The sequence below is a fragment of the Pristiophorus japonicus genome, chromosome 20 (assembly GCF_044704955.1).
Source record: "Pristiophorus japonicus isolate sPriJap1 chromosome 20, sPriJap1.hap1, whole genome shotgun sequence".
In the NCBI taxonomy this organism is placed as follows: domain Eukaryota; kingdom Metazoa; phylum Chordata; class Chondrichthyes; family Pristiophoridae; genus Pristiophorus; species Pristiophorus japonicus.
In genome coordinates this window covers 3313666-3328434 of record NC_091996.1, presented here as the reverse complement: position 1 = coordinate 3328434, position 14769 = coordinate 3313666, and the positions used below count along the sequence as shown (strand labels likewise).

At 58.0% G+C, this 14769-nt stretch overlaps 1 protein-coding gene across 3 annotated transcripts in view; it reads right to left on the bottom strand.

Moving 5' to 3' along the window:
- inpp5e (inositol polyphosphate-5-phosphatase E) overlaps positions 1 to 13863 on the bottom strand; it is a 38716-nt gene extending 24853 nt beyond the window's left edge. For 2 of the 3 annotated variants that reach the window (XM_070863648.1, XM_070863651.1), the window contains exons 1-4: positions 13774 to 13863; positions 7167 to 7317; positions 4708 to 5693; positions 3398 to 3521 (exon numbers count right to left, since the gene is read on the bottom strand). In XM_070863648.1, coding sequence (XP_070719749.1) covers positions 3398 to 3521; positions 4708 to 5477 — 894 coding nt within the window. In that variant the 5' untranslated portion in view covers positions 5478 to 5693; positions 7167 to 7317; positions 13774 to 13863. The remainder of the gene's footprint in view (positions 1 to 3397; positions 3522 to 4707; positions 5694 to 7166; positions 7318 to 13773) is intronic. The other variant, XM_070863650.1, reaches the window with a different exon arrangement.
- Positions 13864 to 14769: the final 906 nt, after the last annotated feature.

Genomic DNA, 14769 nt, shown 5'->3' with positions numbered 1-14769 from the left:
CCGACCGAATTCCAAACGGGCATCTGTTGTAGATGAACAGTCCCTTGTGCGTGTTGATGCAGGTGAGGCCCTTCGAAGACTCCTCCAGCTCCTGCGTCATGTAGGCCGAAGTCAGGTCGAGCTTGGTGAACGCCTTGCCTCCTGCCAGCGTCGCAAATAGGTCGTCTGCCTTAGGTAGCGGGTATTAGTCCTGTAGCGAGAAACGATTAATAGTTACTTTATAATCGCCGCAAATCCTGACCATGCCATCACTTTTGAGTACTGGAACAATCGGGCTGGCCCACTCGCTGAATTCCACTGGGGAGATGATGCCCTCGTGTTGCAGCCTGTCCAGCTCGATTTCCACTCTCTCCCTCATCACGTGAGGTACCGCTCGCACCTTGTGGTGAATGGGTCATGCCTCTGGGACCAAGTGGATCCACACCTTCGCCCCGGAAAAGTTTCCAATACCTGGCTCAAAAAGGGAAGAAATTTGTTAAGAATCTGGGTACATGAGGCCTCATTGACATGTGATAGCACTCGGATGCCATCCCAGTTCCAGCGGATTTTGCCCAGCCAGTTCCTTCCAAGCAGTGTGGGGCCATCGCCCGGGACAATCCAGAGTGGCAGTTCCTGCACCGTGCCCTCGTAGGTGACCTTGACCATGGCACTGCCCAGGACAGTGATAAGCTCTTTGGTGCATGTTCTCAGTTTCGTGTGGATGGGGCTCAGGGCTGGTCTGAATGCCTTGTTGCACCACAGTCTCTCAAACATCTTTTTACTCATGATGGATTGGCTAGCGCCAGTGTCCAGTTCCATGGCTACAGGTAAGCCATTCAATTTTACGTTTCGCATTATAGGTGGGCATTTCGTCAAAAATGTGTGCACCCCGTGTACTTCAGCATTTGCCTCCTCTCTCTGAGGCTCGAAATTGCTTTGATCCACCATGGACCGATCTTCCTCTGCCACGTGGTGGTTAGCAGGTTTTGCAGAGCTTGCAGCTCGTTGGAGGTGCCCCATTGTTCCACAGCTCTTGCAAACATACCCTTTGCAGCGGCATGAATAGGCTGAATGGAAGCCTCCACAACGCCAAAGCCAACAAGGTGTGAATTGTCTTGCATTCATCCTTTGTTGGGGACTTTCAGTCATCTGGATCACCCGAGGCCTGCTGGCAGTTGGAGACTCGTGGTTTCTGCCCTGTACATTTCTGCTCGCAAACACAGTTCCAGTTAATTTATGAACATTGCTAGCACTTGTGTGCTGAAATATTTGTTTGGTGTTATCACTTGTGGACATAAACGCCTGTGCTATCGCAATGGCCTTACATAATAAGAACATAAGAATTAGGAACAGGAGTAGGCCATCTAGCCCCTCGAGCCTGCTCCGCCATTCAACAAGATCATGGCTGATCTGGCTGTGGACTCAGCTCCACTTACCCGCCCTCTCCCCGTAACCCTTAATTCCCTTATTGGTTAAAAATCTATCTATCTGTGATTTGAATACATTCAATGAGCTAGCCTCAACTGCTTCCCTGGGCAGAGAATTCCACAGATTCACAACCCCCTGGGAGAAGAAATTCCTTCTCAACTCGGTTTTAAATTGGCTCCCCCGTATTTTGAGGCTGAGCCCCCTAGTTCTAGTCTCCCCGACCAGTGAAAACAACCTCTCTGCCTCTATCTTGTCTATCCCTTTCATTATTTTAAATGTTTCTATAAGATCACCCCTCATCCTTCTGAACTCCAAGGAGTAAAGACCCAGTCTACGCAATCTATCATCATAAGGTAACCCCCTCATCTCCGGAATCAGCCTAGTGAATCATCTCTGTACCCTCTCCAAAGCTAGTATATCCCCTCTAAAGCTTACTGAGGGTCGGTGTCTCTACAGTCAAAAGTTTTCGTAGGATGATCTCGTGGCCAATGCCCAGTACAAAAAAGTCTCTGAGCATTTGCTCCAGGTAGCCATCAAACTCACATTGTCCTGCAAGTCGCCTTAGCACGGCGACGCAGCTCGCGACTTCCTGACCTTCAGATCGCTGGCACGTGTAGAACCGATACCTCGCCATCAACACGCTCTCCCTCGGGTTAAGATACTCCCGAACCAGTGTACACAGCTCCTCATATGACTTTATCTGTGGGTTTCACCGGAGCCAGAAGATTCTTCATGAGGCTGTAGGTCGGTGCCCCGCAGATTGTGAGGAGGACCGCTCTCCTTTTTGCAGCGCTTCCTTCTCCGTCCAGCTCGTTGGCTACAAAGTACTGGTCTAGCCATTCGACATAGGCGTCCCAGTCCTCACCCTCCGAGAACTTCTCCAGGATGCCCACAGTTTGCTGCATCTTTGCATTGGATTTGTATACTCGTCGCCAGTTATTGTGTTCCTAACACAGATGAGACTGCACACAGGGAGGTTAAAGTAACAGTAACCTCAGTCTTTTATAAGACACTCCAGAGTGAGGAACATGCTTTAGGGGCCGGCTTATATACAGTGCTCCCAAGGAATGCTGGGATCCCTTGGGACTTCAGGGGATGAGCTCCCTGGTGGCGGAACATGGGAGTGCATGCTTTACAGATACACAACAATTATCAGATTGCTGTTTTTGGGAGCTTGCCCTGTACAAATTGGCTGAGTGTTTCCTACATTACAACAGTGACTACACTCCAAAAGTACTCCATTGGCTGTGAAGCGTTTTGAGACGTAAGGTGGTCGTGAAAGGCGCTCTATAAATGCAAGTCTTACTTTTTTTAAGAAAGGACGAGCATCTCTGCAGTGCGTTCAGGCCTGTCCTAAAGCTTTTACACACAATTTAATACTGTGTAATTCCCGCATGCATATTGTATTCCAACTGGGATTGTGGGTGGATGGTTGTGGGGTGGGGCACTGAATAACCTTCGGCAGCGGGAACCCCCGGTGTTTTATTTAGCCCACACCTTCGGGTGCCAGGGGCAACCTCAGCCCCGGCTGAGACCGGCACAGGTCCGCGATCAGACCTGGGGGAGGGGCCTGGCCCGTACCGCTCGGAGGCCTCCCCCCTCACTGAGCGTTCTCCACCCCACCGAGCGATTCCCCCCGCCCAACCACCACTGAGTGATTCCTCCCCCCACCGAGCGATTCCCCCCGCCCAACCACCACTGAGTGATTTCCCCCCCAGAGCGATTCCCCCCCACCCCTCATTGAGCGATTCTCTCCCCCTCACAGAGCGTTTCCCGCCCCCCCCCCCCATAGAGCGCCCCTCCGCCTCAATGAGTGCCCCGCCCCCCCCTCACTGAGCACCCGCCCCCCCCTTCCCCTCCACACAGGTGGCCAGCTCAGTAACCACGCCGACCAGTCTTTCCGCCATTGCGGGACAAGGCAGGCTGGTGATTCCTCTCCCCGAGGGTTTCTGCCTCTGGTGCCAGTTCCTCGAGGGCCACAGTTACTCACCTTCTGGCCTTGCATGTTCCAGGTGGCGATAAACACCCTGATCTGTCGGTCAGGGAAGTAACGGTCCAATTCACTGGCTCCCAACAGTGCTCCACTGGCCAGGAGACTCCCCTCCAGGTAACTCCTGAACAAACACAGAGGTGGGTGTTAAAGTCCAGACACGGGGCTACAATTCATCCCACCCTCGCAGTACAGGGGACGGTGGCCTAGTGGTTATGTTACTGAGCTAATACTCCAGGGGCCTGGACTAATGATACAGAGACACAAGTTCAAATCCCACCACGGCAACTGGGGAATTTAAATTTAGTTAATTAAATAAATCTGGAATAAAAAGCTAGTCGCACGTGGTAACGGCGACCATTAAACTACCGGATTGTCGTAAAAACCCATCTGGTTCACGAGTGTCCTTTAGGGAAGGAAATCTGCCGCCCTTACCCGGTCTGGCCGATATGTGACTCCAGTCCCACAGTCAATGAATTCCAAAGATTCACCACCCTCCGAGTGAAGAAATTTCTCCTCAGCTCAGTCCTAAATGGCCAACCCCTTATTCTGAGACTGTGACCCCGTGTTCTAGACTCTCCATCACTTGTCTCCGGTGATGAGGGAGTGCAGTCATGCATGCACACACCATCGAGGTTCTATTGCCTCCAGCCTGGTACTGCTGGTCTGTTCAAGGTCACTGTCCATTTCTTGATCCCGTTCCCACTAGGGTGATGTTATATTGAGAAACCCAGGGGAAGGGCCCAGTCCCCCAGGGCACCGGGGGAAGGGCCCAGTCCCACAGGGCACCGGGGGAAGGGCCCAGTCCCACAGGGCACCGGGGGTAGGGCCCAGTCCCACAGGGCAGGGCATCGGGGGTAGGGCCCAGTCCCACAGGGCACCGGGGGAAGGGCCCAGTCCCACAGGGCACCGGGGGAAGGGCCCAGTCCCACAGGGCACCGGGGGAAGGGCCCAGTCCCACAGGGCAGGGCACCGGGGGAAGGGCCCAGTCCCACAGGGCACCGGGGGAAGGGGCCCAGTCCCACAGGGCACCGGGGGAAGGGCCCAGTCCCACAGGGCACCGGGGGAAGGGCCCAGTCCCACAGGGCACCGGGGGTAGGGCCCAGTCCCACAGGGCACCGGGGGAAGGGCCCAGTCCCACAGGGCACCGGGACTGTCAGCCTGGATTATGTTGGATTTGAACCAACGACCTGTGACTGAGAGGCGAGAGTAACTCAGTGAGCTAACACTGACTCGTGGGGTATTACAGACAGCGGCAGCTAAGAGGCTTCCACACGTTAATTCCCAGGTCTCTCCCTCCACCGCCGTACCTGCTGCGAAGATCCTGCGAGCGGACTGGAAACAAGGCACTGATCGAGGAGCTCATGGAGATGGAGGAGCGGCTGTCCTCCGTGCCCTGCGACAGGACGGGGTCACTAATCTGGCTTCGCACCTCCCTGTGAGTCACGTGAATGTAATCCGCATAATCCTGGTCGATCCGATTACTGGTCCTTAGTGACGCCGAGTCCAGGTTGATGATCAGGGGAGGGAGGGGCTTGCCGGGTGCCACGGGGGGCAGTCTCCTGTTGGCCGGGAGGGCTGCCTTCCCCTCGGGGGGGCCTTTGCCGAGCTGGGGGCCGGTGTGGTACTCCGCCGCGCTGCTGGGCGACTCACTGGTGTCGCACTCGCACATGCTGCTGCTGCTGCTGCTGCTGGGGCGGGCCTGGGCTGCTCTTTGTGGAGCCATGGCGGATCGGCCCCGGAGGCAGGGCACCGGAGAGCCCGACAGATCGCCGTACATCGAGCCGCAGGACGAGTCGGTGTCGAGGGGCTCGGACGAGCTGTCCCCGCTGCTCCTGACCGCCCGGCCCGGCGGACGGCCCTCCAGCAAGGGCAGGCGTTGCAGCTTGCCCTGGCGCGGGGGCTTGGGCCGGACCGGGGGTCTGGGCACCCGCAGGCCCAGCTCCTCGGCGGGGTGCCTCACCGTGTCGCCGAGCAAGAGCGGCGTCGCCTCCGGGTCCCGCGGCCGGGCGCTCCCGCTCTCCAGGGTTCCCTGCCGCGATCCGCCCATCGGACTCGGGGCACCGGTCCGCTCGCCCATTCTGGGCCGGCAGCCGCCACGGCACACGGCCAGAGACCCGGCTTCAGTAATCGTCCTGGTCTGGAGAAATCCCTCACAGGTGCCCTGCTGCCGTCGCCGGTGACACGCCGAGCCGGCTGCTGCATCCTTGGGCTTCCGCAGAGGAACAAGGCGGGATCAGCGGTGCGAGGAGGCGGAGCGGGGTCCCCATCGGTCTCTCTGGAGGACGGGCAGCACCTACGGGAACACGGCCAAAACTGTGAGCGGCAAACGTGCAACAGGCAACGCTCAATTTAAAGACCTTTCACAACTACCGACGTCTCAAAGCGCTTTACAGCCAATGAAGTACTTTTGGAGTGTAGTGACTGTTGTAATGTGGGAAACGCAGCAGCCAATTTGCGCACAGCAAGCTCCCACAAACAGCACTGTGATAATGACCAGATAATCTGTTTTAGTGATGTTGATTGAGGGATAAATATTGGCCCCAGGACACCGGGGATAACTCCCCTGCTCTTCTTCGAATAGTGGCCACGGGAAATTTTACATCCACCTGAGAGAGCAGACGGGGCCTCGGTTTAATGTCTCCTCCGAGAATATTAACCGAGATTATTGTGGTCACATTTCTGGAGTGAACCACAACCTTCTGATTCAGGTGCTGCCCACTGAGCCACAGCCAACACCTCAGTACACGACTGACCCTGTGGGCAGGGGGAGACCATACACGACCTGCCCAACCTGCTACTGAACTTATTGCATGTGGAATCGTGATGAGGAGATCAGCACTACATTAATAATATGGTGATCAGACAGTGAGTGGCCAGCAATAGGCAAAGGGTCAGGCGAGTAATGTTTGTGGGGATTCCGGTCAATCCTCAGTGAGTTGCCCACCAGGCCCCGGTGGGTGAAGCTCAGCAACCTGCCACCAGGGGGCAGTGAAACACTCAGCTCCACTTCCAGCTTCAGGTTCTGGCAGCACTCAGCCGCCACGAGAATCGTCTCCGACTGATGTGGGGTATACCACAGCCCAGCCTTGCTGTCTCCCCCCACCCATTGACTGTACCGTCTCCCCGGGACCCCGACCGTCTCTTCTCCCCCCCCGCCCCCACCGTCTCCCCGTCTCCCCGACCTTACTGTCTCCCCGAGACCCCGACCTCTTACTGTCTACCCCCCCCCCCCACCGTCTCCCCGAGACCCCGACCTCTTACTGTCTACCCCCCCCCCCCACCATCTCCCCGGGACCCCGACCGTCTCTTCTCCCCCCCCCCCGCCCCCACCGTTTCCCCGGGTCCCCGATCTTACTGTCTCCCCGAGACCCCGACCTCTTACTGTCTACCCCCCCCCCCCACCATCTCCCCGGGACCCCGACCGTCTCTTCTCCCCCCCCCCCGCCCCCACCGTTTCCCCGGGTCCCCGATCTTACTGTCTCCCCGAGACCCCGACCTCTTACTGTCTACCCCCACCATCTCCCCGGGACCCCGACCGTCTTCCCCCACCACCGTCTCTCTCCCCCCGCGCCCCCCACTGTCTCTCTCTCCTTCCCTCCCCCCTCCGCCGACCTTATCGGGACCCTGACCATCTCCCTGCCCCCCAGCCAGGACAAATACACCACGTACAACCCGACAGGCCGCCCCCTCAGAGGACCTGCCCTCTCGCGGGGTCCTGGTGTCTCTCAGGACACCCTGAGAATCGTCTCCCGACCCCCAGACACACCTGTTGATGGCTTTGCGGCGTCTCCATGACGGCAGACATGAATGACGGACATCACGGGGAGACGCCCGCCCAGACAGGTCGTTACACGATGCTGTGACGGTTATCTGGGCGCCCGGTTTCTAGGGTGAACTATTTCGGGATCACAGGACTTCTGTTGAGAAAAAGAGAAGGTTGGAGAGAGTGCAGGAAAGATTTACCAGAATGGTTCTGGAGATGAGGGACCTCAGTTGGGTGGAGAGACTGGAGAAGCTGGGGTTGTTCTCCTTGCTACAGAGAACGTTAAGAAGAGATTTGAGAGAGTAAATAAGCAGTGGTGGGAGGCACGGTAACCAAAGGGCACAGATTTAGGGTAATTGGCAAAAGTACCAGAGGGGGAGATGGGGAGAACGTGTTTACGCAGCGAGTTGTTGTGATCGGGAATGCGCTGCCTGAAAGGGCGGTGGGAGCAGATTCAATAGTAACTTTCAAACGGGAATTGGATAAATACTTGGGGGGAAATGTGCCGGGCTGTGGGGACAGAGCGGGGAGTGGGACGGATTGGATCGCTCTGTCACAGAGCCGGCACAGGCTCGATGGGCCCAATGGCCTCCTCCTGTGCTGTCTAACTGTGTGACACAGGAACCCCAGGGCCCTGCTGTGAGCCCTGCGCTCCGAGACGCTGAGTTTGGGCGTAAGGTCGGTGCTCGCTGTACAGGTCAGTTTGACAGAGAGCCTCCCACGTTCTCCGGCTCTCTCCTCGACTTTCTGCCAGTATGATTTTTTAATTCATTCTGGGGATGTGGGCGTCGCTGGCAAGGCCGACATTTATTGCCCCTCCCCAGTTGCCCAGAGTAGGTGGTGGGTGAGCCGCCTTGAACCGCTGATAACGGGCTTGGTACAGAGGGCAGTTCACATTTATACTCACAGGAAGGGTGCCATAGAATCAGAAATTTACAGCACGGACGGAGGCCATTTCGGCCCATCGTGTCCGCGCCGGCCGACAAAGAGCTACCCAGCCTAATCCCACTTTGCAACTCTTGGTCCGTAGCCCTGTAGGTTACGGCACTTCAAGTGCACATCCAAGTACTTTTCAAATGTGGTAAAGTTTTCAGCCATGACTCAGTGGGCAGCAGACTCACCTCTAAGTCAGAAGCTTGTGGGTTCAAGTCCCAATCCGAGAGAGCGCGAAAGAGAGCGTGCAAGAGAGCGAGCGCGCAAGAGAGAGAGCGAGAGCGCGCGCGCGAGAGAGAGCTCGAGAGCGAGAGACAGAGAGCGAGCGCGAGAGAGAGCGAGAGCGCGCGAGAGAGAGCGAGAGCGCGCGAGAGAGAGCGAGAGCGCGCGAGAGAGAGAGAGAGACAGAGCGCGAGCGAGAGTGAGCTCGAGAGCGAGAGACAGAGCGAGAGCGAGAGAGAGAGACAGAGAGCGAGAGAGCGCGCGAGAGACAGAGAGAGCGAGAGCGCGAGAGAGAGCGCGCGAGAGCGAGCACGCGAGAGAGCGAGCGCGCGAGAGAGAGCGAGAGCGCGCGCGCGAGAGCGAGAGAGAGAGAGCGCGCGCGAGAGAGAGAGCAAGAGAGAGAGAGCAAGAGAGCGCGAGAGAGCGAGCGAGAGCGCGCGCGCGAGAGAGAGCGCGAGAGCGAGAGAGAGAGCGAGTGCGCGCGAGAGAGAGGGTGCGCGCGAGGGAGTGTGCGCGACAGAGGGAGTGTGCGAGTGAGCCAGAGAGGGAGAGTGTGCGAGAGAGAGGGAGGGAGTGTGCGCGAGAATGTGCGAGAGAGGGAGAGTGGGGGGGGGGAGGGTGATGAGTATGAGTGTGTGTGCTCCCTGGTTTAAAGTAATTGGTAGAAAGGTTAGAGGGGATTTGAGGGGAAATGTCTTCACCCAGAGGGTGTTGGGGGTCTGGAACTCACGGCCTGAAAGGGTGGTAGAGGCAGAAACCCTCACCACATTTAAAAAGTGCTTGGATATGCAAATGGGCAAGGGACGGGAGATTGACAGTCTCCAATTACTACTCTAACATGACAAAAATACATCAACATTTACATCTAATCCTAACTCAGGGCCTGAAGATCACAGCAGACCCTACGGGTGACATGTTGATGGAGCAGAGTTATGTATTAATGAGAGTATAGCAGGTTAGGAAACGCAATCTCTCTCTTCACTTTTTAATGTCTAGAACAATGGAGCAGTTTAATACACAGACACTGGGTCCTGCTCAAGCCTTCAGCTGTGAGGCAGACCCACACGTAGTGTTCAGGGACACTGACCCTCATCCCAACATTTGTCATCTCAGGACTGTTCCTCCACCCGCCCTGCCCCCCACCCAGTCACCCACCACAATCTTCAGCTCATCAAACCTTTGCTGCCCCGTGTCCTAACTTGTACCAAGTCCCCTTCACCCACCACCCCCTGTGCTCGCTGACTGGTACTGGCTCCCATGCCCCCAGGGAAGCGCCGCACTGTCGGAGGGTCAGTACTGAGGGAGAGCTGCACTGTCGGAGGGGCAGTACTGAGAGAGATCTGCACTGTCGGAGGGGCAGTACTGAGGGAGAGCTGCACTGTCGGAGGGGCAGTACTGAGGGAGAGCTGCACTGTCGGAGGGGCAGTACTGAGGGAGAGCCGCACTGTCGGAGGGGCAGTACTGAGAGAGAGCTGCACTGTCGGAGGGGCAGTACTGAGGGAGAGCTGCACTGTCGGAGGGGCAGTACTGAGGGAGAGCTGCACTGTCGGAGGGGCAGTACTGAGGGAGTGCTGCACTGTCGGAGGGGCAGTACTGAGGGAGTGCTTCACTGTCAGAGGGGCAGTACTGAGGGAGTGCCGCACTGTTGGAGGGGCAGTACTGAGGGAGTGCTTCACTGTCGGAGGGGCAGTACTGAGGGAGTGCTTCACTGTCGGAGGGGCAGTACTGAGGGAGTGCCGCACTGTCGGAGGGGCAGTACTGAGGGAGAGCTGCAGTGTCGGAGGGGCAGTACTGAGCGAGTGCTTCACTGTCGGAGGAGCAGTACTGAGGGAGTGCCGCACTGTCGGAGGGGCAGTACTGAGGGAGTGCTGCACTGTCGGAGGGGCAGTACTGGGGGAGTGCTTCACTGTCGGAGGGGCAGTTTTTCGGATAAGACGTTAAACAGAGGTTCCGTCTGCTCTCTCAGGTGTATGTAAAAGATCCCATGGCACTATTTGGAAGAAGAGCACGGGAGTTATTCCCGGTGTCCTGTCCAATATTTATCCCTGAATCAACATAACAAAAGAAAAACAGATTATCTTGTCATTATCACATTGCTGTGTGTGGGAGCTTGCTGTGCGCAAATTGGCTGCCGCGTTTCCCACATTACAACCGTGACCACACTCGAAAAGTACTTTGAGACGTCCGGTCGTGAAAGGTGCTATATAAATGCAAGTCTTTCTTTCAATTTATAATTCACATCCCCGTGTTTAAATCCCTGCATGCTCTTGCCTCTCCCCCGCCCCCCCCAGAACTCCCCGTTCCTCCCTCTCTGGCCTGTGCTGCACTGCACACTCCGCACCGCCACTGGGGGGGGCCGTGTCTTCAGTCACCAGGCTCGCATTCCCTCGCTAAACCCCACTGCCTCCCTCTCCTTCGCCAAATCACACCTTAAAACCCACCACACCCCTCGCAAGAGCTCCTTCACTGTCCGTCTCTTCCAGTACGCCCATGAGGATGTTTAGGACATTAAAGGCATTTCTGAAGTGACAACAACTTGCATTTATATAGCGCTTGTGACATAGACAGTGGCCATGGAGGGGGAGGGCGCCAGTGGCTGGGGAACGGATTTAGTGTAGCCAGGTCCGAAGACAATGGCTTTGGTCTTCCCGATAATCAATGATCTCACGCAAGACGTTTTCAGCCACTGTGACCCACGATCGATCAGTCAGAGAATAAACCATGTAATAAGAACATAAGAATTAGGAGAAGTCGGCCATTCGGCCCCTCAAGCCTGCTCCGCCATTCAATGAGATCATGGGTGATCTTTGACCTCAACTCCACTTTCCTCATATCCCTTGATTCCTTTAATATCCATGTCAGACACCTCCCGTTCCAGTCGCTGAATGGGTAAATCTGGCGAGGTACACAGGCCCAAACTCAGACTCCTGGTGCATGCTGGCTCAGCTGCTGTCCAACACGGCCGACAATGGGTGGGCGACAAACAGCCTGACAGTCCCACTGGGTTTCCACATTCGATCATCGCTGACAGAGTGTGGATAGGGTCAGGATCAGCACATCCGCAGTGCCACCCCTGGTTAAATAGCCCCGACATTCACCACCCAGACTCTCTCGCAGGGAATGGCCTTTTGGGTGAGTGGCCTCAGGATCTCTGTCGGGAGTGAGTGAGACTCTGCTCTATCTCTTGCACCAACACCATTTATGCTGATTTCAGACTCGACTATTCCAACGCACTCCTGGCTGGCCTACTGTCTTCCACCCTACCTAACCTCGAGGTCATCCAACAAACTGCTGCCCCGTGTCCTAACACGCACCCAGTCCCACTCACCCATCACCCCCTGTGCCCATTGCCCTAACTCGCACCCAGTCCAACTCACCCATCACCCCCTGTGCTCACTGACCCCGTGTCCTAACTCGCCAACTCACCCATCACCCCCTGTGCTCAATGCCCCCGTGTCCTAACTCACACCGAGTCCCACTCACCCATCACCCCCTGTGCTCGCTGCCCCGTGTCCTAACTCACACCCAGTCCCACTCACCCATCACCCCCTGTGCTCACTGACCCCGTGTCCTAACTCACACCCAGTCCCGCTCACCCATCACCCCCTGTGCTCGCTGCCCCCGTGTCCTAACTCACACCCAGTCCCGCTCACCCATCACCCCCTGTGCTCGCTGCCCCGTGTCCTAACTCACACCCAGTCCCACTCACCATCACCCCCTGTGCTCACTGACCCGTGTCCTAACTCACACCCAGTCCCACTCACCCATCACCCCCTGTGCTCACTGACCCGTGTCCTAACTCACACCCAGTCCCACTCACCCATCACCCCCTGTGCTCACTGACCCGTGTCCTAACTCACACCCAGTCTCGCTCACCCATCACCCCGTGCTCACTGCCGTGTCCTAACTCGCACCAAGTCCCACTCACCCATCACCCCCTGTGCTCACTGCCCCATGTCCTAACTCGCACCAAGTCCCACTCACCCATCACCCCCTGTGCTCATTGCCCCGTGTCCTAACTCACACCCAGTCCCACTCACCCATCACCCCCTGTGCTCACTGACCCGTGTCCTAACTCACACCCAGTCCCACTCACCCATCACCCCCTGTGCTCACTGCCCCGTGTCCTAACTCACACCCAGTCCCACTCACCCATCACCCACTGTGCTCACTGACCCGTGTCCTAACTCACACCCAGTCCCACTCACCCATCACCCCCTGTGCTCACTGACCCGTGTCCTAACTCACACCCAGTCTCGCTCACCCATCACCCCGTGCTCACTGCCGTGTCCTAACTCGCACCAAGTCCCACTCACCCATCACCCCCTGTGCTCACTGCCCCATGTCCTAACTCACACCGAGTCCCGCTCACCCATTATCCCCTGTGCTCACTGCCCCGTGTCCTAACTCGCACCAAGTCCCGCTCACCCATCACCCGCTGTGCTCACTGACCCGTGTCCTAACTCGCACCGAGTCCCACTCACCCATTACCCCCTGTGCTCACTGCCCTGTGTCCTAACTCGCACCCAGTCCCACTCACCCATCACCCCCTGTGCTCACTGCCCCGTGTCCTAACTCGCACCCAGTCCCACTCACCCATCACCCCCTGTGCTCACTGACCTACATTGGCTCCCGGTTAAGCAACGCCTCGATTTCAAAATTCTCATCCTTGTTTACAAATCCCCTCCATGGCCCTCGCCCCTCCCTATCTCTGTAATCTCCTCCAGCCCCACAACCCCCCGAGATGTCTGCACTCCTCTAATTCCGCCCTCCTGACCATCCCTGATTATAATCGCTCCGCCATCGGTGGGTGAGCGAGACTTGGGGCGAGTTCGGACACGGGGTGCCGCGTTTTGGATCACCTCCAGTTTACGGAGGGTGGAAGACGGGAGACCGGGCAGGAGCGCGTTCCCCCCCCCCCCCCGACCCCCCGTACTGACGGCGAGGGTCAGTGGGTCGAGCGGCACACTGGCCTCACCCGGCTGGTCACCCACCCCCTCCCCCACCCAGGGGTGCTGACTGGGCACAGGCCGGGCGATGGAGCCAGTGTGTGCCCGAGGACCACTCCGGGACCGGGGGGGCAGTCCCCCCCCCCCCCCCCCCCCCGGGCTCCCCGGGGCAGGGGCCACAGTGGGCCTCAGGACCCCCAGGCCTGGGGAGGGCGGGGCCTCCCGCGCCTGCGCACTAACCCCCTCCCCCCTTTGCTCTGGGCTCCCCGGGGCAGGGGCCACAGTGGGCCTCAGGACCCCCAGGCCTGGGGAGGGCGTGGCCTCCCGCGCCTGCGCACTAAACCCCCCCCCTGCGATGCCCCACACAGTGGAATATCCGGCCCGCTCTCTCAGCCCGGGAGGGGCGGGACTCTCGGGCCGGGAGCTGGGCCGCCGACACCGCTCCGGGCCCAGGCTCGGGCCGCCTCTCCCTCCCTCCCCCGGGGGGGAAGCTGCCGCCCGCTCACCTCTCACTGCGGCTCCGCCAGGCCCGACACCCGGGGCCTGGAAACCGCCTGCGGCCCTTAGCAACGCGAGTGCAGGAGAGGCGGCTGCATCTCGGGGCATTCCGGGACACTGGAGGACTCCTCCCCGCCGTTTAGACCGCAATGCGTGCCGGGACACTGGAGGACTCCTCCCCGCCGTTTAGACCGCAATGCGTGCCGGGACACTGGAGGACTCCTCCCCGCCGTTTAGACCGCAATGTGTGCCGGGATACTGGAGGACTCCTCCCAGCTGCATTCCAGACCCTGGAGGACTGACAAGACTCCCGTCGAAGGCAAAAGGAGCCCCAGGCTGGCAGAGAGAGAGTTGGTTTGTGGGAGGTCACTGCAGAGTGTTTCACTAGCTCTGGACACTGGGACACTGGGGTGGACACAAGGGCCCACCCTCAGGCTCAGAGGAAAGGCTAGAGGCCCCAGAGCGCTGGGCCCTGCAGAGAAAAATCACACAGGGGCATCAAAAGCCAGCTATGTTGGGCAGGTGAAGCCAGGTGGTCATGTCGTGCCACCTCCAGGAATATGTCCAACCAGAGTCGGGCAACCCAACCCAGCGCGGCAGCCTTACCCACACTGGAGCGATCCTGGTGCTTGGCAAAGGGCAGCCAGCCCAGGCACGCTCCACTGTACAGACCACCGACTGGAGGCCATGACCCGGTGGGCAGGGCAAGGCCTCCAGAGGTCCAACATCATTGCCCAATTCCGGTCAGAGAATCAGAAAGGGTCACCAGGAAACGCTGTGATCCCAGGTCCCGCTTCGAACCGGTGACGGGCAAATTTCAGACACACTGCGATCAGAGTTCTTCACACTTTGGACTCTTGTCTCCTCCCTATTCTGTTTACACCAGGATCTTTCTCCTAATCTTTAAGATACCTACAGAAACTGGATTTCCCGTGTTCTTTCACATGTTCATTGTGGCTGGAAGCCCACTACATCTCTCTCTGCCGTCACCCAGTTGTTTCTCT